Below are 24,411 nucleotides of genomic sequence, written 5' to 3' on the forward strand. Positions count from 1 at the left end.
AAAATAACAAGTTACAAGCGTAACTCAATTCATCAGGTTTTAAATTTATTTTTTAATGATTATAAATTTGAATTTTTTTAAAGTTATTAAAAATTTATATAATTATTAATTTTAAAACTCATAAAATTAATTAAAATATATATAAATTATTTAAATATTTATATTAATAAAACAAAATCCTTAATTTTTTTGGATCAATCCCCTTAACCAAATCGTGCTTGGTGACTATGATTTAACATACATCACAATCAAATAAAAAGGAGATGGTGTTTCTTTGTGCGACTCCATTAAGTTATCAACAAACTTGATGCGTGGGTGGAATTGCTACCAGCAACTAGAAAGAAGAATGAAATGCATTCAATCTCCTAAATTTTTTATTTTTTCTCGATAGTTAAAAATACATTTTCGTTTTGACAGGACATTTCCCTTTTCTTTTCCTTTGCATGAATATTTGGAAGGATAATAAATAAAATAAAAAAGAGATGAAAAGACACCAATTTGTGAGTAGGTGCCATGTTTGGATTTTTATTTATTTATTTATTTTAAGAAGGGGTAGGTGCCCTTGTTAAATTAAGAGATTGAGTAAATTTTAACTTAACCACGTGTAATTATTTTTTTTAATAAAAATAGATTTAAAGCGAGGCCAACCACACTCTAAAAGAAATATTATATATTTATAATAACTACTTAATTTATGTTGTCTTCACCAACAAGTATTTAGTATAATCTTATCATATTTATGTTGCATTTAAATAAATAAAAATTGTATCAATTGAATATATATTATATTATAATGATGAAACTTAAACTCATATAGGGTAATTTTATTATTTTTTATTTTATTATTTATCAAAAGATTATAGTATTAGTTCATATATATCAAAACCAAATTTATTAAAAAAAATTATGATTCAAGTCATGTTAATTAATTAACACAAATCAATCATGATAATGTTATTTCACTTCAAAAAATAAAAATTAAATAAAATTATTTTAATTTTTTCAAGTTTAATTATATTTTAATTAAATTGTTACTCTTTTTAAATTTAAAAATATTATTTTTCATCTAATTTTTTAATCTAACTTTAGTCAAGTCCCGACCTGCTGTACCAAGTTGAATTTAATAATGCTCATTAAAATCTATACAAAAACACTCTAATTATATGCAGCTAACCATGGTTAGTTGGTATGGTTAAAATCAGTCATAGAAAAAAAGGCCAAAAAAGAAAGAAAAAAGAAACTCTAGGACTACATAAATTTGCAACAAATACAATTATGAAAAACTAAAAAAAACAGGGAGGAGAAATAACTACATATATTTCTGCCATTTCTGTGATGTTTTGAGATTGGTCTCCAATTTTTTATACCCTTTTGATTTTTATGTTAGCTCACATTTCTGGTACGCCTCGATCATTCCATTCTTGTCTCAAATCTTTATTTCTTTTATAGATGTTTTATCTATCTATCTATTTATATCATTTGTGTTTGCCTCAATCGATAAATCTCCTTAATTTTAAGCTGTTTTGTTCCATTTCCTGCTCAAATTTATATGGTTCGTGTTGAGATATCATGTTTTTGTCAACTGGGATTATTTTTAATTCATTGGTTATTGATTATTTCTTCTTCTTCTTCTTCGTTTTTGTTTCTGGGAATTCTTTTTTATTGATTGATTTTGCGATTCTTGACTTGGGTTATTGTTTGGCAGTGAGATAAAATGGTGAAGAAATGATTTTTTGATTGCTTGATTTGTATTGATTCTTGATTTAGCTGCTTTTTTTTTAATGATTATTTGAATTTTGATACATTAAATGGGGGGGTGCATCACCGGTTGATGGATAGATGATCGATAAGGTTTGAGTGATATAAAGATATTGGTTTTGTTTATTTACAGATTAAAATGGCGTCAATGGTTGCTAAAGCAAGTAGTAGTAGTTGTCCCATTCAAGTTTTGCCAATGGCGTCTATCCAAGAAAAGGGAAGCAGGAATAAGAGGAAGTTCCGTGCGGATCCACCTTTGGGTGACCCGAGTAAGATTATGTCTTCAGCTCAGAATGAGTTTCCAGGTTATGAATTCTCTGCTGAGAAATTTGAAGCCGCCCCAGGTCATGGGCAGTCCAGTGCCTGTGACTTGTGTGGTGTGAACCAATACCATTCTGATGGGTTAAAACTTGACCTTGGATTGTCTAGTGCCTTAGGTTCATCTGAGGTTGGGCCAAGCCAGCCTAGAGGGAAAGTAGAGTCAGAGGAATCCCATGATGCTGATTGGAGTGATCTTACAGAATCTCAGCTAGAAGAACTTGTTTTGAGCAATTTGGATGCAATATTTAAGGGTGCAATTAAGAAAATTGTTGCTTGTGGTTATACTGAGGAAGAGGCTACGAAGGCTATTTTGAGGTCTGGTCTCTATTATGGGTGTAAATACACTGTGTCAAATATAGTGGATCATACTTTAGCGCTTCTTAGGAATGGTCATGATATTGAACCTTCAAGAGAGCACTGTTTTGAGGATTTACAACAGCTGGGGAGGTATGTATTGGCAGAATTGGTTTGTGTACTTCAGGAAGTCAGGCCTTTCTTCAGCACTGGAGATGCAATGTGGTGCTTGTTGATTTGTGACATGAATGTTTCTCATGCTTGTGCAATGGATGGTGATCCCTTGAGCAGCTTTGCTACTGATGGTGCTTCAAATGGGATCGCATCTCTTTCTGCTCAGCCCCAGTTGAAACCAGAAGCCAAATGTTCTGAACTAAACCTTCCAAATCCTTGTTCTCAATCAGAGACAAGCACCAATGTGACAGGAGTTCCCAAAAATACAAAACCCAAGAACTGTGCTGTTCTCAATGGACCGGTATCAGATAAAGAGGGATCAAATTCGACAGTCGATGATAAATCCTCCAACATTGCAGGATCATCTCAATCTCAATCTCAATCTACTATACTGGAAGAAAAGTTTATCGTCAGTAGGAAGGTCCATTCTGTTGTTAATAAGAGAGAATACATACTTCGACAGAAGTCAGTTCATTTGGAGAAGAGCTATCGGACGTATGGGTCTAAAGCTTCGAGAGCAGGGAAACTAAGCGGCTTGGGTGGTTTAATCTTGGATAAAAAATTGAAATCTGTTTCAGACTCTACTTCTGTTAACATAAAGAATGCTTCATTAAGATTAAGCAAGGCAATGGGAGTTGATGTGCCTCAAGATAACAGGAACCTGAATCTTCCTAGCAATCCCTCTTCCCATGTAACATTTAATTCAGTATCTTCTAGTACAAGCTCTTCAATCCCTAAGACTGATATCTCATCCGCATTACCCCCAGTAAGTGTCCTTCCAGTTCTACCTACAGTCAACACCCCACCTGCATCATCAGCAGCTGATACCGAGCTCTCTCTTTCACTGCCTGCAAAAAGCAACTCAACTTCAGTGCCTACTAGCTGCAGTGCTGAGGCACCTATGTCTAGTTATGCTGGGATATTGTATGACAAGTCTCTAACACAGTGGGTCCCCCGTGACAAGAAGGATGAGATGATTATGAAGCTTATTCCAAGGGCACGGGAACTACAAAATCAGCTCCAAGAATGGACAGAATGGGCAAATCAAAAGGTTATGCAGGCTGCTCGAAGGCTGGGTAAGGACAAGGCTGAACTTAAGTCACTAAGACAAGAGAAGGAAGAGGTTGAAAGGCATAAGAAAGAGAAGCAAACTCTGGAGGAAAGCACCATGAAGAAGCTTACTGAAATGGAAAATGCTTTGTGCAAGGCAAGCGGGCAGGTGGAGATAGCCAATTCTGCTGTCCAGAGGCTCGAGGTGGAGAATGCTGCTTTGAGGCAAGAAATGGAGGCCGCAAAGTTACGTGCAGTTGAGTCAGCTGCAAGCTGTCAGGAAGTATCAAAGAGGGAGAAGAAAACACTAATGAAGTTTCAGTCATGGGAAAAGCAAAGAGCTCTGCTCCAGGAAGAGTTTGCAACCGAAAGACACAAGGTTTTAGAGCTACTACAGGATCTTGAGCAGGCTAGACAAATACAGGAACAGTATGAGGTATGCTTCTGAGAATTTGGCTCCAATTTCCTTTTCCTCCATCTTTTCTCAGAGGCTACACGCTGGATATATTGTAACAATCGTCTGCTAATCATTTGAATTTTACGTAGCATGGGGGGGTTTGATCAATCATTGAGTGGTGCAGCCAGTGACAGGTTTCTCATTGCCAACTTTTTGACCATTTCAAAACATTCTAACTTACCATGCGGTTCATAGCTTAGCTGGTTGAGATATAGGTTGTTTCACTGCTCAGAAAAAAGAATTATGGATGGAATGGTGAACAGTGCTCAATTAGGTTGATACCTGGTCTGAGAATCTTTACTGCATTTTCATGCGCATGCGTGATGTGTTACATGCAGTTGTGTTCATTGACATGTGTACGACATACACTATCAGGCTACTTCTATTAGAAGGCTAGTTGATGTGGTAAGCGCACATGTAGAGGTAATGATTTATGCTAGAATATATGCTACTGCTGCTAACAGAATGAAACGACACTTCTCTGCTGGCATCTGCATGCATTGGCACTAGAGCTATAAATATATGTTAAGATGGACTTCATATATTGATCCTTTGTAGACTTCCTGTTGATTTTTGTTAACCAAAAAATGTCAGGGTTACCGTGTATAGTGATCAAAATTTTGTTTACAGATTCTTTCCAACTGTATTTCTTTGTCTCTCATCCTTCTATTTCTGGCAGCACTGTCCCGCGGGATTCTCCTCTAGATGTTCTTACGTTCAAATTGGTTTGCAAACCCTTTCTTTAAACTGAGGTCTTATTTATTTGTCATTTCGTTATCCTTTGTTTGTCTCTGTTTTAGGGAGCATTTTTGTTTGTCCTTGCCTGACCATCTTACCCCTGAAGCATAATTCCCAGAAGCTTCATGGTGTAATGTTTAAACATCTGTATTCGATGGTGGAGTTTTAATATGTAATTTTTGGAAAGTATATAGTGTGCTTGGCAAATTGGTTCGACACATCACATTCTATTCGTGCATGCTTTATTACTAGGCCCTTTCTCATTGAAAGTGAAAAATATCACAGGCTAGATGGCGACAGGAAGAGAAGGCAAAGGAAGAACTGCTTATTCAGGCCAGTTCATTAAGAAAAGAAATAGAAAATATCGAGGCTTCAGCTAAATCCAAGGAGGGCATGATCAAATTGAAAGCAGAAACCAATTTACAGAAGTACAAGGATGAAATTCAGAAGCTTGAAAAAGAAATCTCCCAATTGAGACTGAAGACTGATTCTTCAAAAATTGCAGCACTTCGTCGGGGCATTGATGGAAGCTATGCTAGCAGACTTGCAGATATAAAAAGTAATCCTGCTCAAAAGGAGTCAAGGACTCCATGGATCTCAGAAGTGGCCAACGATTTCCATGACCACTCTGAGACAGGAGGTGTGAAACGAGAAAGGGAATGTGTGATGTGCCTCTCTGAAGAGATGGCTGTAGTATTTCTCCCATGTGCTCATCAGGTGGTTTGCACAACATGCAACGAGCTCCATGAGAAACAAGGGATGAAGGACTGCCCCTCGTGTAGAGGTCCTATACAGCAGCGTATTCCTGTACGATATGCTCGCTCATAATTTGTTATGGAGCTGAGCTGAGTGTTTTGAGCAACAATTGCGGGACTCATTTGAGTTGAATAATGCATCCGAGTCACACCTACTGAAAGAGTTTGAGACATTCAAATTGGCATACAGTGCAATGTTTATGCTTCAGTATTGCTTTCCCCATATTTTGCGTTCTTCCCCTTAAATCTCTTGCAACATAAAGAAAATGAAGTGAAACTCGTTATTAAGTGGTAACGCAACTCACAATAAACATGATAATTTCTTCAAGAAAGTTGAATACGCAGGTTTTATCAAAAACTTTGACCTAGAGTTAACTTGTAATTAAGAATTAGAGTTATTGAATGATTGTAAATGCTATAAGGTAAATAATACCTTGCCAAGTGTCTAAAAAAAAAAAAAAAGTTTTCTCAAGAAAAATTAAATCTTTTTAATTTTTAAAACTGCCTAAACTTTTAATAAAACAAAACATAATATAATCATAATACAATAATTTTAATAGTCTCATATTGGACTGCAAGCCAATAGATTTTAACTAAAAACTTAGTTAAACATGAATGTAATACCTAAAATAAGTTTAAATATTGATTTTGGACCAAAACAAACTTAACAGGAATAAAAAACTCTAAAATTGAAATATAATTATCTCAAATATTAATTAAAATAATAAATAAACCTTATAAAATATTCAGATTATACAAGTTGTCAAAACAACACCAAAACCATATCTCCTTGTATTGGATCTCTTGTAGCTGATTATGAAACATGTAGATAAAAGAGTATCCCTTTGTGTTGTCCATTAAGTCTCTTTCCATGCTTGAAAAATATTCTCTTAAATGTTGAAGTTCCTTTCCTTCTTGAATTGAAAGTATACTCTATAAAATAGGAAGGAAAGTAACATAAATATCTCTTTTAAATAGCCTCTCTCTTTCCATGCTTAAAAAATATTGTCTTGAATGTTGAAGTTTCTTTTCTTGTTTAACTGAAAGTGTACTCTAAAAAATAGAAAGGAAAGTAACATAAATATCTCCTTTAAATAGCCTCTCATAATATTTCTTTTAAATAAGAAAATCCTGAAAAATAAGGAAAAAAATTACGAAAGAATCTCAAGCCTCTTCGCCACCACATACAATTCATAATGGAAAAGAAGATCTTGCAAACTATGGATAATAGTTGTTATTAAGATTGTCAAAAATATTTTTTTAACACAACACAAAATAAACTTAGATTGTAAAATTGTAAAATTGTAAGTAAAATACTTAAACTAATTATATATTGACAATCATAGAAAATAAACTTACCCAAAGAATTCAAGATGCTAAAAAAGCAGATAATGAATACAAGGGAGTTGAAATTCAAATAGAAATGACAGGAACTAGAAAGGATTGATGAAATGTATGTATAGCTCTGGCTAAACAAAATGATTAGAATCGTAATGGGATAGTGGTTAGATTCATTTTGATTGTGTTGGCAAATGTAGTGTTGAAGGCCTCTAACTTAGGTGTTTTCTACTTAGCAATATCTATAACCCATTTCCTGCTCTCTATCGAATCTGTCATCTCTTGAAGAATTGTAGATAAATGCTAGTTACTCTAATTATTAATTATATTAACATGAATCCTTGAAATTCTTAAATGACTGAATCATTGAGATATTATTCTAAATAAAGTGGAATGATATAGAAGGATACATGCAACTAAAAACATGATATCTATGATGGAGAATCTTATTTCGAGTTTAACTTGATTTGTTTCTACCTTGTGTAGTTGTGATTTATATGCTTTTATTTCCAAAATATTTTATTTCTACAAATCAGAATATTTGTAATCTCAAGATGAATGTTACATGTTCCATTCCTAGAGTTTTAACTAATATCTAAATAAGAAATAAATACAGCTTATGATCTGATATTTGTAAAACCACTATAGAAGCAACTAATATCTAAATAAGGAATAAATCAAACGTATATTTACATTCATAACCATTCGACGCAATACATATCCTTTATATAGCACCATTTCAAACATGTTATTCCTTTTTTTAGTTCTATAATCCAAACATAATCATATAATTTAATCATCAAAAGGGTGGAAAAAAACAACAACACAAATCATACAACTTAATCATTAAAGGGGGAAAAAATAACGCAAAATTAAAGAGTTAACAATATATCATTACTTTATTTATTTCTGCAATAGAAAAAGTTCCCTCTCGAATAGGTAAATAAAAGATAAAAGCAAAACTTTATTTCTAAGTGTTTGTGTAACATAAAAGTTACAACTAAGAGCTATTGTTCCAACTTCCAATTGCTCATAATAACCATTAAGCTGACTTTGCTTGAAAGGAAATAATATGACAAGAACATGACATGCTTTGATGAAAATCCAACACATTAACACATAAACAGCTCCATTTCTAGACCATCGAGCTCTCCTCGCCTACAATAGTTCAAACAATGGAAGGAAACTAAATGACAACAAGACAACTTTAGAGAACGCAGCATTAAAATTAAAAAAATAAAATAAAACTAAGCAAATGAAAAGCAATGACAAAAAACTAAATTCAGAAAGAACAATGGTAGTAATTAGGTAATTTATAACAAACCCTTCTCCATAAATAAGTCTTCAAGAATTAAGTTACAAGTATGCCAAGAAATAAAACTAACCTGATACAGAGAGGCGAGACATGAGAGCATAAAAGATGGTGAGTAGAGACCCGAGGAAGAACAAAGGCAAATGAAGTAAAGAAAAGAAAAGAGTGTCTTAAGAGAGAGAGAGAGTGTCTGTGAAAGTTGTGGAACCATCCACAATTAGTGTTGAGATTTGAGAACTTGAGAGAAAAGGCAAAGGGGAGAAGGGGAGAAACGGACTGGGGAGTGAGTGATGGACGAGGAGGGGAGTTGATTAATTTCTTAACTTTTGTCAAACTCGTCAACTCGTCCGAGTTAACCGAGTTTAATAATTTTCAAGTTTTTAACCTGATTTTAAATATTATATATAAATTAATTTATAAAATTATATAATTTTACAAATTAACTTATATTTTTAACAATCATGGGTGATATCATAAATATCTCTTCAACAAATTCAATTTTAAATTTAACCTTGTTGTTCTCTCTTATCCATATAAATTATTAGACTTATTATATATAATCAGAAATATATAAATATCTACTTTTTAGAATTATTTTTATAACTCTAGATATAATTCAAATGATATATAAAGATGTAAACAATCAGAATTGATAAGATTTATCTAGTAATTTCGATCATATAAATTAATTATTTAAAAAATTTTCATTTACTTAACATTTTAATCTAATATAAAATAATATATATAAAAACTCGTGTATAGCTCAATCCAACAATCTAACTTAAATATTATACTCGACAATATAAAATTAAATAATAAAAAGTTTCATGTCAAAATCTGAATATTACTTAAGAAGAGCTGGAAATGAAATGCTAAAAAAAAGACTAAATTGCTTTGTCCTCTGTGTGGATAGAAGTCCTGCAACAGTTGCGAGACAAATGCCGTGGGGTGAAATTGTTTCACCTTCCCAGGGATGTTTAACTTGAAAAACCAAAGAAGTTGATGGGAATGGCGACCTTTGTTCGTCCTTCATAAAGGTGAAAAATGGCTTCTGCATGTCCTTCGTGTTGCGTCTGCTGACGGCTTTTCTGTCAGTTGGCAGTCTGGAAGATAGGAATTATCCATTTGCCAATGTTGAAATACTCAATGATGGACGAGTAATAGAGTCGCTATTTCAGCTGGAGTAAAGGGAATTGAGTTTTGAGGCAAAGAGTTGCTGCCAGTGGAGGTGCTCCGACAGCCGGAGTGAGACAGAGAGGCAATCCAACGGGACAGTAATGGGCCTGCTTCACGGCTACCTTCTGGTTGCGCTTCTTTTGTTCATCATCACTAGTGTAGTCCATCACTTCATTATTGTTGTTGTAATAATTTTTACAGTTGCATTTATTGTTTGAAAAAATAGATTTAAAAGGAGGGTTTTTTTTAATGAGATTTATATAAATTTATGGTATGTATTAATTAATTAAATATTTTTAAAATTTCAATTAAAGCAAAACACAGTCTCAATTATCTCTCACCTAAGATCACACTATCAAATATAATCTATGTTGAGTTTAATTGTTGTGGAAGATGGAAGAGAAAGGACGGTATCATAAATTAATGAGATGAAATTACGAGAATTAGATTGATTTATACTTGGTTTGATGAAATAAATATAAATTTATCCAAACATTATAAAATAAAGATAATGTCTAGTTTATCTTTATACATATTTTTCTTTATACTATGCTTATAATATAGCTTTGAAGAATTGTTTTTTAATTTGATATTATTTTAGAAAAAAATCTTGTAATTAATTTAATTGGGTCACCATGTTGAACTTCAATTTTAATTAAAAAAAACATTAAAACTATTCAAATTAACTAAATCAAGTATTAAATTATTTAATTTTGTTAACTTAATCAATGTAAAAGTCACCTCATCTTAAAATTATTAAAAATTTATATAATTATTAATTTTAAAAATTTATAAAATTAATTAAAATATATAAACTAATTTAAATACCCACGTTAATCAATTCAGGCCGGGCCCTTGTCTTAACTTTATAAATGAATATCACTCGGTAAAAGAAATGAAATAGTAATGTTGCAAACGTTGTCGTTTCAAGCACCGGCAAAAATTGCACAGCCCTAAAAACCTTCACGAAATTGAGAAGCAGAGAGGAGGAGGAGAAATGGTAAGAGAAAGCTATGTAGTGGTACACAACATAGCAAAGAGACACAACGTGGGTACACTAGCAAGAAGTGCTACTGCATTTGGCGTCAAAGAGCTTATACTTGTTGGCCGCAGAGACTTCAATTCTTTTGGCAGCCATGGCTCTACTTCTCACCTCCCTTTTCGCCACTTCCACTCTCTCTCTGATGCCCGCAACTTTCTCATAGTATCTCTCTCGTCCAAATCTTGTTTCTTTTTCCAGATTTTTATCACGAATATCTGATTTTTAGGGTTTTATGTTGTTTAATTAGGAGAAAGATTGTGATATTTGCGGCGTGGAGATTACGGATTCTGCTTTTCCTGTTAATGAACACCCTTTTAAGAGAAGTACTGCTTTCTTACTTGGTAACGAGGTAATCATTGAATTCATGATTGTGGGTCTTTTTTTGTTCTTTGTTTCTATGGAAAAGTTGCCTGCTTTTTATGGAAATGGATGGTGTGGTTCTGGATTTCTGAATAGGGCTTGGTTGCAGGGAACTGGGCTTTCGACAAAGGAGTGTGAGATATGCGATTTTTTTGTTTATATTCCACAGTATGGGTGTGGTACGGCTTCATTAAATGTTACTGTTGCAGCTTCTATTGTTCTGCATCATTTTGGAGGTATGCATGAAATTGATGCTTGCACCTGGATTGTTTTTTTAGGTTTTAGGCCTGCTTGATGACTCTGGTTTTTTGTGTAGTGTAAATTTATGACATTTTGCTACTCTCTTCGTGCTTTATTTTTCTTTTTCTTTTTGAATGTTTTCTGGCTCTCTTGGAAGAAATCAATGCACAACATTTCTTTCCCTTTTATTTCTTGCAAGATTTTAGTCTCCTTTAACAAGTAAAAATTGCTTAGATGTTAGAATACTGTAATTGCAATTTGAACATTCTGGAGCGTAGTGCTCCCTTCGTTTGAGAATAATCTTTGTGTAGGGATTCAGATAGTCGATGAAGGCAGAAGTGATTATTTAAATGCCTTCATCACCGTTATTGATGGTTAAGAAATTCCTCACTTGAAGTAAAATGTACTCTTGAAAATGTTCTGTAGGCTTACCTCATGGTAGTTGCTTCTGATAAAGATTTCTTTAATATCTCTTAGGTCTTGTATGTTAAGGAACACTCCAAGAAGATAAACCAACGAACCATAAAATGACCATAATCTAGCAAGTAATTTGTGTCAAAAGTTTCATGTCATATGTTGAACCCATCCATTCCAAATTATAGAATTTGAGAAGTCTCTTTTTCCTGTACATTCTGTTCTGTCATTTCTTTTTCACATTTAACTTTTACTGGAATATAAATTACATCATTGATGAATATCTTTTGCGTCTTCATTCCACATGCCTTTGTTTTTTTCTTTCAGCTGCATATGTTACTGTTATCATGTAATGAATGGTATTGACAACCTAATAGCACCAAGAACTAAATTAGCATAGAGAAATAGATATTTTCCCTTCACAAACAAAAGACAGCTAAGATTCAAACTTTTGTATACAATTGTCCTAGTTCTCACTCATGGTTATCTCCAGTTTGGGCAGGCCTTTCTGAAAGAAGCCGAGATGGACATAAGTTTATTGTAGCTGAGAGACCTGTGAAGCAGGGAAAATATTGCACAGAAACAGAAGAATCTATAATCCAGGAAAGGAAATCTAGGAGGGAAAATGCATCTAGAGGATTCTTTGATGAGACCAGAAATGCAGAGTCAACTTCAAGCCCTTTGGATACCTTGTTTACTGAGGAATGATCGAAGAAATAGTAGATGTTATTTCTTGCATTCTTATAGAGCAAATTGATGTCATGAAACTGGTATGAAATGTGGGTGATGTTATGACATTGCACGGGTTGCTGGGAAATAGCCCAATTTGGAAGAATCTTATACGTTGTCTGGGGAAATGGTTCGTAAGTTAAACCCTTGAGGGTTACTATTGTAATAAAATGCTGGAGCTTGAGCAATAACTATGATTAGCTGACAGCATTAAATATATCCGTTTTTATTTCAAGTTGTGGACCAAGTTGACTTGTTGTCTTGTTTCGTCTCTGTTACCATAGCAATTCATGCTTTCAGGTTTTAATCTGTGTTAAAACATGTTATTAAGTGTACCTGTTCATCATGGTGGTCTAGTATGGTTGGAAATGCAAAAGGCACTAATTTGGTGTGTTCTTAATCCAGTTGCACTTCCTTCTGCATCATTATATACAATACTCTCTTCTGCATCATTATATACAATACTCTCTTCTGCATCATTATATACAATACTCTCTTCTGCATCATTATATACAATACTCTCTTCTGCATCATTATATACAATACTCTCTTCTGCATCATTATATACAATACTCTAAATGGTGTGGGGGAATCACTGTTCCCCCACACCTAAATAACTGTGGATTACAGAAGTAATGTACAGTGTTTTTTTTTTTTTCAGTTTTTCCCCAATTTTCCACTTTTTTCTTCTTTTTTTTCGTTTTTTTTGTTTTTTTTTTTTTTTAAACACCTTTTTTTTTTTTTTGTTCTTCCCCCCTCTTTTTCTTTTTTTTTTTTTTTATTTTTTTAATATTTTAGTTTTGTAATTTTTTTCTTTAAAATACTGTAGATTTTTGCGGTCTTTTCTCACATAATTTTTTTATTTTATTTTTTTAATATTTTAGTTTTGTAATTTTTTTTTAAAACATTATTAATTGCTACAGTGTTTCTCCACGTGGTTCTTTTTGGTTTTTATGATTTTCTCTAAAATTATTTTTTTATTTTATTTTTTAATATTAAACTATTTAAAAATTACAGTTATAATATGTGACGAAAACACTGTAACTTTCCTTATAAATTACTTTTAAATGGTACGGGGGAATCACAATTCCTCCACACTAAAATCACTATGGATTACAACAGTAATCCACATTGCTTTTCTTTTTTTTTTTTATGTTTTTTTTGTTTTTTCAACTTTCCTTTGTTTTCTTTTTTTCTTAATTATTTTTTAAAATTATTTTTCAACTTTACTTTTTAAATATTATATTGTTTATTATTTTTTTTAAAATAATTCTTATTAATTTTACTTTTTAAATGTTGAGCTGATTAAAAATTTCACTTTATATTTTTTTATTTAAAATACTATCGATTTATGTGGTGTTTTCTTATAGTTTTTTATTTTATTTTTTAAAATTATATTTGTTGATTTTTTTAATATTTTAGTTTTGTAATTTTTTTCTTTAAAATATTGTTGATTGCTACAGTGTTTCTTTCGCATGTTTTTTTTTTATGATTTTATTCAAAATTATCTTTTTTATTTTATTTTTTAATATTAAGCTAGTTATAAATTACAGTTGCAATATGTGACGAAAACATTGTAACTTTCCTCGTAAATTATTGTGGATTGCTATAGTGTTTTTTTCTATATGGTTTTTTTCTGTTTTGTTATGTATTTTTCCTAAAGTTATCTTTATCAATTTTATTTTTTAAAATATTAAGTTGGTTAAGAATTGCAATTACAAGTAAATATAAGTTTTTCCTTACCAAACACTATGGATTGATACAGTTTTTCCTCACATGGTTTTTTTTCCAGTTTCTTTTGTGTTTTTATTTTTTGTAATATTTTTTTCTAAAATTATCTTTGTCAATTTTTTTTTTAATATTGAGTTGATTATAATTTAAATTTGTGATAAAACTTAATCATGTGAGGGAAGCACTGTAGCTTTCCTTACAAAACATTGTGGATTACTACAATGTCTCTTCACATGATTTTTTTTCTTATAATTTTTTTAAAATTATCTTTATCAATTTTATTTTTTTAATATTGAGATGTTTGAGAATTACAATTACAAGTCATTACAAATAAGGTTAAATCATGCGGGGAAGCACTGTAGTTTTAATTACAAAATATTGTGAATTGGTTCAGTGTTTCCAACATGATTTTTTTTTGTGTTTTGTAATTTTTTTTTTCAAAATTATCTTTGTCAATTTTATTTTTTTAATATTGAGCTGGTTAGAATTTAATTTTTTAGTGAAGTTTAATCACGTGTGGAAAGTACTGTAACACTTCTCACAAAACACTGTGGATTGCTATAGTGTCTTTGAACATGGTTTTTTTCTTATGAATTTTTTAAATTATTTTTATTATTTTTATTTTTAAAAATATTGAGTTGGTTGAGAATTATAATTACATGTCATTACATATAAAGCTAAATCATGTGGGGAAGCACTATAGCTTTCATTACAAAACTTTATGAATTGCTATAGTGTTTTCCAATATGGTTTTTTTTCTTTTTTTTCTGTATTTTTTTTAGTTATTTTTTTCTAAAATTATCTTTGTGGATTTTATTTTCTTAATACTGAGCTGATTGAGAATTTAGCTCTGTAATTTTTTAAAAAAAATACTTTGAATTGTTGTAGTGTTTTTCCATATGATTAATCGTTATAGTATTTTTCTATATGATTTTTTCTAAAATTATCTTTGGTTGAATATTGAATTAGTTAAAAATTATAATTATATAAAACTAAATCACATGGTAAAAGCGTTGTAGTTTTTCTCACAAAACACTATGAATTGATACAATATTTCTCTAAATGGTTTTTTATGATTTTTTATAAAATTATCTTTGCTGATTTTATTGGAAAAAACACTGTAGTTTTCCTCACGTTTTCATCACAAAACATTGTCAATTACTACAATATTTTTCTTCATGGGTTTTTTTCCTTCCAAAATTATCTTTGTTGGTTTTTTTTTAATATTAAGTTGGTGGAGAGTTTAGTTTTGCAATTATTTTTACTTTTTATTAAAAAAAAAAGTTAAATCATGTGGTGAAAACTGATTGATACTTAAAAGTGTATTAAAATACTGCATCTTTCCTCACAATACACTCTGAATTGCTATAAATCATTTTATTCAATCTCTAAATTTTTAATCACCAATATAATTTTTTTTTATTATAAAATATTTATTTCATGTACTTTTAATTTTTATTATTTATCTAATATTAATTCATAATTATAATATTATTAAATATATTTATTTTAATTTAATATATTTATTTTATAAACTCACAGCATGCGAACATATTATCTCGTGATTACCTAACACAGTTTGAGACTCCTTTGACCGCTACACGTCTCTTGGATGTTCGAAGAATCCATTATGCACAAGCTTTCAAGTAGAAAAGGGAAATGAACAAAAACATACGAAAGTCACTGGAAAAACCAGCCTTCATTGAACATTTCCACTTGGGACAGCAGTTTGATTCCACACGTTCATGCCGAAGGATGTGATTGTTTTCTTGACAAAGTATAAAGATTAAAAGGGTGTTTAACAGCGTGGTGGTGATGGTTGGTTTTTAAATTGTATTTTTTTTTTTGTTAAAATATATTAAAATAATTATTTTTTAATAAAAAATATTTTTATATATCAAAACGATTTAAAAATATAATAAAATATTAATTTTATAAAAAACAATTATTAAAAAAAAAGTATAATTTGACGAAAAAAATATTAATTTTATAAAAAAATTATTAAAAAAAAAGTATAATTTGACGATAAAAGAACTCGAACAGTATCTTGACTATTGCCCATTTGTGGTTGGGCCTTTATATCCCACTGTGGACAAAATCCTCTTGAAGGAATCAGCATAGAGGAAAACTCAATGTGTGATTGCTTCATCTCTTAACTCGTACTTTAGTCAACAAATTTGGATTAAATCCATTGAAACTTTTATCAGACTTGCTAAAGAAAATCTAATTTCAGCTGCACTGGTACGCAAAGCCATTCGGAAGCCACTTGTGTCATTATTGTGTTCAGACTTGAAGAAAGTCTGGCTTCTTATTATTTTATATCTTGTGGCTTCCAATTATATCTTAGTTTCAATGGTAGCAGTTGGTATGCTTTTTGGAGGGTTTCAAAAGAAGCTCAACAACATTGCTAATTTGTCAAAAACTACCCCACTCCTTTGGAGCAGTTGAAACTTGGACTAGGAATCATTTTTTTGCCTCTACAACTACTTTCTCACTACCACATTGTTAGTTACGCAACAAGTCTGTGTTCCCTGCTACCTCTCCCTTCTAGCTCCAGAATTAGTCTCGTATCTAATTATACTACTGTGACACAGTGCTAAAAGCCTGAAACTTGTTGCTTTGAAATTTTTTAAAAAGGTTCTGTGCAACAAGCATCTTACATGTTGGGTCTGATAGGCAGGAAGTTGCGGCAGCTCTGTGCAAGGATACGGTTGCTGATATGGAGGCGTCCAAGGCCAAAAGTTATTATCAAAAGGTTTGGAAAAATAAGATCCAAAGATCGATGTAAATGGCGCCCAGGCTTTCGTAAATCTTCAATTCATCTAAATGGCAAGCATGGTAATTCTAGTTCTGATAGACCAATTCGAATTGCCACATTCAATGTTGCCATGTTCTCTCTTGCACCTGCAGTTCCCAAGGCTGAGGAATCAATCATGATCAGTCAAGAACATGACGGCTATACGGCATACAAGAGTCAGGTGGAATTCGATACTCAAGTAAACTCCGTAAGCTATTATCCCAAGAGCATACTCAAGCAATCTCCCTTGCATGATAGCCTGAAAAATTCAGAGCAATTCCCGGCAGAAAAGAAGGTTTCAAGATCAAAACTAAAGGTTTCAATTAATCTTCCTGATAATGAGATTTCATTAGCAAATAGTAAATTGCTTGGCTTTGTGGACGATGAAAGTGGGGGGTGTTCTAACATTGTTACCAGCAGAAACTATAGAAGCAATGTTGTGATGAGGTCTCCTGTGTGCTTGCCGGCTAATATGACTCAGTTCATAAGTGAAGAAGGCTGGAAAAGCAGCAGAAGCATTATGGAAGTCTTAAAAGAAGTGGATTCTGATATCTTGGCCCTGCAAGATGTCAAGGCAGATGAAGAGAAAGGCATGAGTCCTCTATCAGATTTGGCCACTTCCTTGGGGATGAAATACGTGTTTGCAGAAAGCTGGGCACCGGGATATGGAAATGCGATCTTGTCAAAGTGGCCAATCAAAAGGTGGAAAGTTCAGAAGATTGCCAATGATGAAGATTTCAGGTACTGCTTTTTTCGCTGTTATACTAAACATGCAGATTAATTTTTTTGGAACGAGTAAGTTCATTTTTTATAAAGGCAGATGACTGCGATTTCTGATGGACAGGCATTGATCATGGAAGATATTCAAAGCTGTATGCTTTTCTTATGAATAGCTAGTTAGAAGAGCTCATCTGTCTGAATGTTCTAGGACAAATTGTCATCACTTAAACAGATCAATTACTGCTCTGTACAAGCATCAGCTTGATTTTCTAGAAATATATTTGCAAACATTCTTCCTTGAGAATCTCAAACTTAAAGCGCAACGGGCAAAACCTTGTCTTTTTAATGCAGGAACGTGCTGAAGGCCACAATTTATGTGCCATGGGCAGGAGAAGTAGACTTTTACTGCACCCAATTAGACCACTTGGATGAAAATTGGAGAATGAAACAGATAGGAGCAATGATAAAATCAAATGACATGACTCCTCACATATTGGCAGGAGGTATCAATTCTCTTGATGGATCAGATTACTCATCCGAGAGATGGATGGACATTGTCAAGGTATAATTTTCAACAAAAAATATCTTGATAATCTACATTAATGCTAGCGTTTTCTACATCTTCTAACCCGCCAGTGTGGATTTTCCAGTACTACGAGGACATAGGAAAGCCAACACCAAGAACCGAAGTGACAAGGTTTCTGAAGGGAAAAGGATACGTAGATGCAAAAGACTATGCAGGGGAATGCGAGCCAGTAGTCATCGTTGCAAAAGGCCAAAGTAATTGAACAACCTTGTCTTGTTTTTTTTTGCCAAAATTTAACCAGTTTTTGTCCTTCTTTCTCCCTTTTCTCTTTCGAGATGATCATAAAGTTTGCGTGTCATAAATTTTGTTGAAATAGATGTACAAGGGACATGCAAGTATGGCACAAGAGTGGATTACATGCTGGCATCACCCTACTCGCCATACAAGTTTGTTCCAGGATCATACTCGGTGATCTCATCCAAAGGAACTTCCGATCATCACATAGTTAAAGCTGATATCTTAAAAGCAGGAGAGGGTTATCAAGCGACTGCAATTGGAGAACCCCAGCAAGCAAAGCAGAAAGTTGTAAGAATAACAAATCCCTGGTGTTCTAGAGGTGTTTGGAAGTTGAACACCTGAATATCTTCATGGATAAGATAAATATCTGATATTTTTGTAGTGAATTATCTATGATTTGATTTTACTGATGGATTATCGAATTCAAAGTGCATTATTTGCACAAATTTCTGACAGGACAAATTGAATATGTTATGTATAGATGGATATGTAATGAAGATATTACTACGAAACATTCTATTTGTTTACCCTCTTGTCGCTACATATGATGAAGATCGAGACTGTTGTGTCGAAGTAGCTTTAGACTACCCAAAATGATAGCCTTTTTCCCACTTTCCTAGCATTGAAGGATGCTCCGGTTAGGCCTGCTTTCTATTGACACCATGAACACGGTGCACGAGATGGCACCAATACCAGGAGGCAACGCCATGAGCAAAACCTTCTCGGTGGACGATCAAAACAAGGATAGAAGCCCTCCACGATGTAGCTATCCAACAGGACCAACACTGCAAACACGATCAAGGAAAAGAAAGCATGAACAAAGTCACCAACTCGAAGCTTGTAAGTTGACAAGTCGACAGAGCCAGTAGAATCAAGAGATGGCCAAGGCCTTTCATGGTTGCAATTCCATAGTGTTAACCCTTGGATTCCATCTTGAAGCACTGAACGTATTAATGGGCTGTTAAAGTTTAGATTATAAGTGTTTTTTATTTTGAAATATATTAAAATAATATTTTTTATTTTTAAAAAATTATTTTTGATATGAAAATATTAAAATATATTAATTTCAAGTAAAAAAATAAAAAAAAATTAATTTTTTTTAAAAAATATTTTTAAAATTAAAAAATAAAAACTTCCTCGGCATAAATTTACATAAAACAGAATACTAATTTTTGAACCACACAATAAAAATAAAAAACAATCCATTTCCACAAAACTTCATTTTCCAAAAGGGATGTTCTCCAGCAACAAATTCCTTTCCCCTCCGTGTGATTTTAGGGACACAAGTTTCCCAAAACCCTAATTAGCGCACCCATGGGACAATGGATTCACCTTGAGAAATCAGATATTCCTGACAGCCTTGATGGTTTTCGGCTTAGCTTTTCCATCTCTTTCTTCTTCATCAATTCGATTCCATCACTCCGTTTAGTGGAAAGCCCACAATGCCAAAACTGGACGAGATTTCTATCTCTTCTGGCTAACGTGACGCAGCACTTGAGCACAGATATGTAGGACCACAGCTCCATCACCTTTCCTCCACAGAAAATGTAGTCCAGCCCAGAGGCATATGATTTCTAGGAAAACACTTCAACTTTCACTCATGATCACTCTTGCGACTCTCTTCTGTCTTGCCAGGAAAAAAGAAAGACTGCACCCTGAGAACATATATATATATATATATATATATATATATTGGAGATTCTATTTAAAAAAGCTAAATTGATAGTATAGTTTTATAAAAAAAATTAATTTATTTTTTTATGTGCACTCTAATGGTTAAAAATTATTTAGAAAAGTAAATGGTAATTTAATATATTTAATACATAATTATTAATCTGATTAATTTAATAAATTTAAAGACAATTTAAATAATTTTCAGTCAAATTAATAATAAAAAATATTTAAATAAAAATATAACTCGAATTAATTTAGATAAACTCGTTAAACTCATTGATTATAAAATTAAAATAATTTTATAAAAAATAAATTAAAAAATATAAAAAATCAATTAAAAAACATAATTATAATGAATAGTATTCTATAAGATTTTAGTATATTTGTAAGATATATAAGAATAATACTTTTATAAAAATATAAAATAATATTTTACATTTTGTTTAGCATCCTCTAAGCATGTCAAACATTCATTGAAAAACAAAAATAATAATTTTTTTTTCAAAACTAACAGCCTTGGCTGCTGTTAGCTCGAGCTATTTTTTTTTAAGTTGAATTATACTATATATTTATCTAATAAAACTCAATTAACCAACCACATTTTCAGTGACGTGTACAAATATATGAACATTTTTATTAAGTGAAAGTTTCTTGCCATTGCTCAGTCTTGGATCATTGCAAGCACTCTAAGCCGGCGCTGGTCTAGATTACCCTGTCCAAAAGCTCAGGGAAACTGCCTGGAACATCCCTCCAATCTGTCCTATTGAGAACGAAATTTCTTTAAAGCTAATCATCTCCCCTTCCTTCACAAAACCATGTCAATCAGAAAAATGCATATTCCTGGGAAGTTGAAAAATAAAACCAGTATTTATCAGTGGAATATTATTATTTAGAGAATAATAAAGATTAATTATTAAAAATATATTTTCCTTGCTCGAATTCAACTTGATTTTGATCTCTCTTCACATAACGTTAAAGCACAGAAGGGAAGTCTAGGTGGCCTAACAAAGACTTCCACCCATTCATTAAAAGCACAGAAGGGAGGTGGCCTAACAAAGACTTCCACCCATTCCTTCTCTCACAACCCTAACTCCCAAATATTACAACATCCACCCCCCCAATTTCCTCCTTTTTTTCATTTCTCCACCCTAGACAACTCCCTATTTACCCATACAACCCATTTTAAAAAACAGCCCTCGGATCAACCCAATATTACATAACACCACAAATTTAACTGATTCGCCCCCGTATTTTTCCCTGATTTCCAGATCTGCCTCCAGTTTTGTAAAAAGCTGACGGGAGGATCCCGGAAATCAAGGGAAGCGTATCAAAGACGAAACATAGAGGCTAGAGAGATTAACATGGAAAGAAAAGGGCAACCCGAATCCGGACCCGAAAGATTCTACTCGGATCTCAAATATCGAGCCGAAGCAAACGCCTGAGGTCTCTGGTGGCTGAGTCATCAACCGACAGATGCTTCTTCTTTGAGAACAACGGTAAGGGAAGCGAACTCGGTGGCGGAGATACTGAAAAGGCCGATCCGGCGTAAATATCACAATTCCCAGCCACCGGAGGCCTAAGATCCACGTTCCTCATCTGTTTTGAAACCATTTTGGGGTCCGGACCCAATCTATCCGTATTAGTAACAACCAAATCTCCACCATTTCCTTGTTCCTTCTTCGAGGAAACAGTCGCAGACGCAGTCTCGCTGCTCTTGATCTTCGAATCTAGCGACTCTCCTCGCCGCAAAATAGTCACTTTCTCCATCCCTTTGTTGTTGCTGCTGTTATTCTTACAGATCTTGACAAAATCATCAACAGAGCGTGATTTCTTTGAAACCGACGGCTCTGATTGTTTCTTTCTCTGGTCAGATCTATCAGACCGAACCGTTGTTGGTTTTCTATTGAACCTAGGATTGTTGCGGTTGTTGTTAGAGCTATAAACGCTAGGGTTTGCAAAGTTCCCGTTCCCATTTCCATAGTAATAATTCCTCCTCCGACAGGGAGAAACTCTTGTTCTTTCAGTCAGACAATCTTGTGGTCTCAAAACCTCAGTCCCCATAATAAATTTAAACAAACAACAATAATAATGACTAGACTAGACAAGAAGAGAAGAAAAATTTACAAGAATCTGTTAGGGTTATTGTTGTTATGTCTGTCTGTCTGGCCTTTTCCTTTCTTTCTCCTCTATTAAATGGAAGGGAAAGGAAGGAAGAAGAGAGAAGGGGAAGGAGGAGGAGGACGTGGTGGTTGGGATTTTTTGAAATGAAAAGATGTGGCTGTGAAGGAGAGGGGAGGGGGTTCTGTCCTATTTATATAGGGGAGAAGATGAGAAAAAACGGCAACGGAGAGTTTCTTCGCACTCCGCCCTGGCCTTCCCTATTATTACATGATTTTTTTATTTTATTTTTTGGGCTAGGGCCGCCTGGTTTGAGCGGTGCACCAGAGCTGACCCTGACTCGGTCTTTGTTGGAATTGGGTGGGGTCCTGTTGACGGACACGGTAACAGCAAAGCATGAGAAGGCAAAAACTTCTGTTTGGACAGCTATGGAAGAAGCCTGCAATTTACAATGTGCTCCCCGATCTTTAAACTTTTCACGAAAATGCATTTTTTATTCAATGGGGGTAAATAATTTTTTTTGTCAAAACAGGATTTTTTTTAGAGGAAATAAATAAATAAAAATTTATTTTACTTGGCAACATGGAATGATTACTCGAATATATAAAAAACAAATATACTATCAAAATATGTAATTCGTCAAAGCTTGGTTTACTCAAACATACATAGATAAAATAATAAATACTATATTATTTTAATTATAATATTTTTCATTTAAATAATTTTAAAAAAATCATATATCTATATTGATTTTAAAGAATAATCTTACCTAATAAAGGTGCATGGTACATGCATTTAACATAGTTCTTGATAGTTGGTGACAATTAGCAACTAAACAATAGGAGTTGTTGAAAGATGGATCCAATTCGGAATTAATTTCAAGGAATTGGGGGACTGAATTGTTAAATGTGCTATAGTTGTGGATTCATTTGTAATTGTTCTTATATTTTTCTGTTAGGAAACTGGGGGACTATATGTTTCAAGGATAACGGCGTTTGCGGGTGCCCAGGGAAGGGTTAGTTGTCGGTTTCCATCTGTGGATGGAAATTATTTCAAGGTGGGGCCCAGAGGGGCCTGTGTTGTTTGATAATTAATAGGTTTGAATGATGATAGGTTTGTTTCTGGTGTGGTGAACTAATACAATACCTTTTGGCTGTGGTGGTGCTCCCTAGTGAAAAAACAAAAAATCATCTTTGTTTGTACGTGTGTTTTATAATGTAGTATATAATACTTTCTAAAGTATTCTTTAATTAAATATATATTAAATTACTTTTCATAGATTATATATTAATAGGTTAAAAATATCTAAAAAATATTAATTTAATATTTTTTAAATACAAAATAATTAAAAATAATAATTAATACAATATCAAACCATCATTTAAATATTATATTTTTAAATAATATAAAATAATAAAACTAGCTTGATAGTTTGATACGAGAACTTGTTCAGGATAATAAATTAATCATAATTAATTAAGATGAATAAAAAAAATATTATTTTACAAAAAAGAGTTCAACTAAGTTTGTCACATTAATAAATCACGAGTTGGTTCTTCAAGTTAATTTAGCAAATCAAATTAATTATATATTGAATTTTTTTATAATTTATGTTGAGCATGGATGGGTCAAATTCAATAAATATGGAGTGATATTTTGATTTTTAAGCTTAATTTTTTTATCTAAAGATTTTTCTTGATTGTCATTTTTTGTAATAGTTTCAAACTTGTAAACGCAAAATATATGATATATATATATATATTATATATTATATATTATCGATTCAATTATTTCTCAATTTATAATATCAATTACAATATTCGCTCCATCATTTACATTTTTAAAACTCAAGCATATTTTAATATCTCAATTCTATTTTCTATAGAACACCATGATAAAAGCTAATAAATTCATAACAAGCATAGTTTATTTCTTCTTCTTTTTTTCAAGTATTTGTGCTTAAAATATATATACAATCAACCATAATTCAACTTAATAATAATAACATTATAAATTACATCATACACAAGATAATAGGTTGAATATTACAATTTTTAGATATGGAAGTATATTAAAATAAAATATTAGTTTTTCGAATTACATAACAAAATTATTTATCCAAGTATCCATTTTCTAGATCGAGGGTGCAATGTATGTAAAAATATAATCTCATTAAATATGATTAAAAAAATTATACATTTCAATAAGTAATTGATTAAGGACTAACTATTTATATATATTAAAGTGACTTTCATATCATCGATAAACTTGTCTTATTTTCTTTTTGAAATTTCTAGTTTCATAAATTCTCTTATAGATATAGGGATAAATCTATTAAAATAAAAATATTAAGAGTGCCTCTCACAACCAGCATGTTTAATTTCAAATTT

At 32.2% G+C, this 24,411-nt stretch overlaps 4 protein-coding genes across 6 annotated transcripts; 3 read left to right on the plus strand and 1 right to left on the minus strand.

Annotated features, from left to right (window-relative positions):
* The first annotated feature begins 1,258 nt into the window (after nt 1-1,258).
* On the plus strand, nt 1,259-5,770 carry LOC105112181 (putative E3 ubiquitin-protein ligase RF298). 3 transcript variants are annotated; one of them, XR_839711.1, is made up of 4 exons: nt 1,259-1,399; nt 1,892-4,033; nt 4,144-4,459; nt 5,078-5,165. XR_839711.1 is itself a non-coding variant. In XM_011007778.1 (3 exons), the coding sequence occupies exons 2-3, from the start codon at nt 1,898-1,900 to the stop codon at nt 5,618-5,620; spliced, it is 2,679 nt and encodes an 892-aa protein (XP_011006080.1). In that variant the 5' UTR covers nt 1,261-1,399; nt 1,892-1,897; the 3' UTR covers nt 5,621-5,770. The 3 variants fall into 3 exon arrangements, 1 of the variants encoding a protein (XP_011006080.1); XR_839712.1 differs by having other exon boundaries at nt 4,144-4,477; nt 5,078-5,163; XM_011007778.1 differs by lacking the exon at nt 4,144-4,459 and having other exon boundaries at nt 1,261-1,399; nt 5,078-5,770.
* Nucleotides 5,771-10,285: 4,515 nt separating this feature from the next.
* On the plus strand, nt 10,286-12,465 carry LOC105112183 (tRNA/rRNA methyltransferase (SpoU) family protein). Its single transcript, XM_011007780.1, has 4 exons — nt 10,286-10,577; nt 10,663-10,764; nt 10,885-11,011; nt 11,923-12,465. The coding sequence occupies exons 1-4, from the start codon at nt 10,371-10,373 to the stop codon at nt 12,135-12,137; spliced, it is 651 nt and encodes a 216-aa protein (XP_011006082.1). The 5' UTR covers nt 10,286-10,370; the 3' UTR covers nt 12,138-12,465.
* A 3,768-nt stretch (nt 12,466-16,233) lies between these two features.
* Nucleotides 16,234-18,756, plus strand: LOC105112182 (DNAse I-like superfamily protein). Its single transcript, XM_011007779.1, has 4 exons — nt 16,234-17,427; nt 17,758-17,968; nt 18,057-18,186; nt 18,309-18,756. Exons 1-4 carry the CDS (start codon nt 16,550-16,552, stop codon nt 18,569-18,571), a joined length of 1,482 nt encoding a protein of 493 aa, XP_011006081.1. The 5' UTR covers nt 16,234-16,549; the 3' UTR covers nt 18,572-18,756.
* Nucleotides 18,757-20,946: 2,190 nt separating this feature from the next.
* On the minus strand, nt 20,947-22,240 carry LOC105112184 (uncharacterized). The gene has a single exon (XM_011007781.1). It carries the CDS (start codon nt 21,962-21,964, stop codon nt 21,317-21,319), a length of 648 nt encoding a protein of 215 aa, XP_011006083.1. The 5' UTR covers nt 21,965-22,240; the 3' UTR covers nt 20,947-21,316.
* Between the last annotated feature and the right edge of the window lie 2,171 nt (nt 22,241-24,411).

This window comes from Populus euphratica, unplaced genomic scaffold (assembly GCF_000495115.2).
Source record: "Populus euphratica unplaced genomic scaffold, PopEup_1.0 scaffold327.1, whole genome shotgun sequence".
Classification (NCBI taxonomy): domain Eukaryota; kingdom Viridiplantae; phylum Streptophyta; class Magnoliopsida; order Malpighiales; family Salicaceae; genus Populus; species Populus euphratica.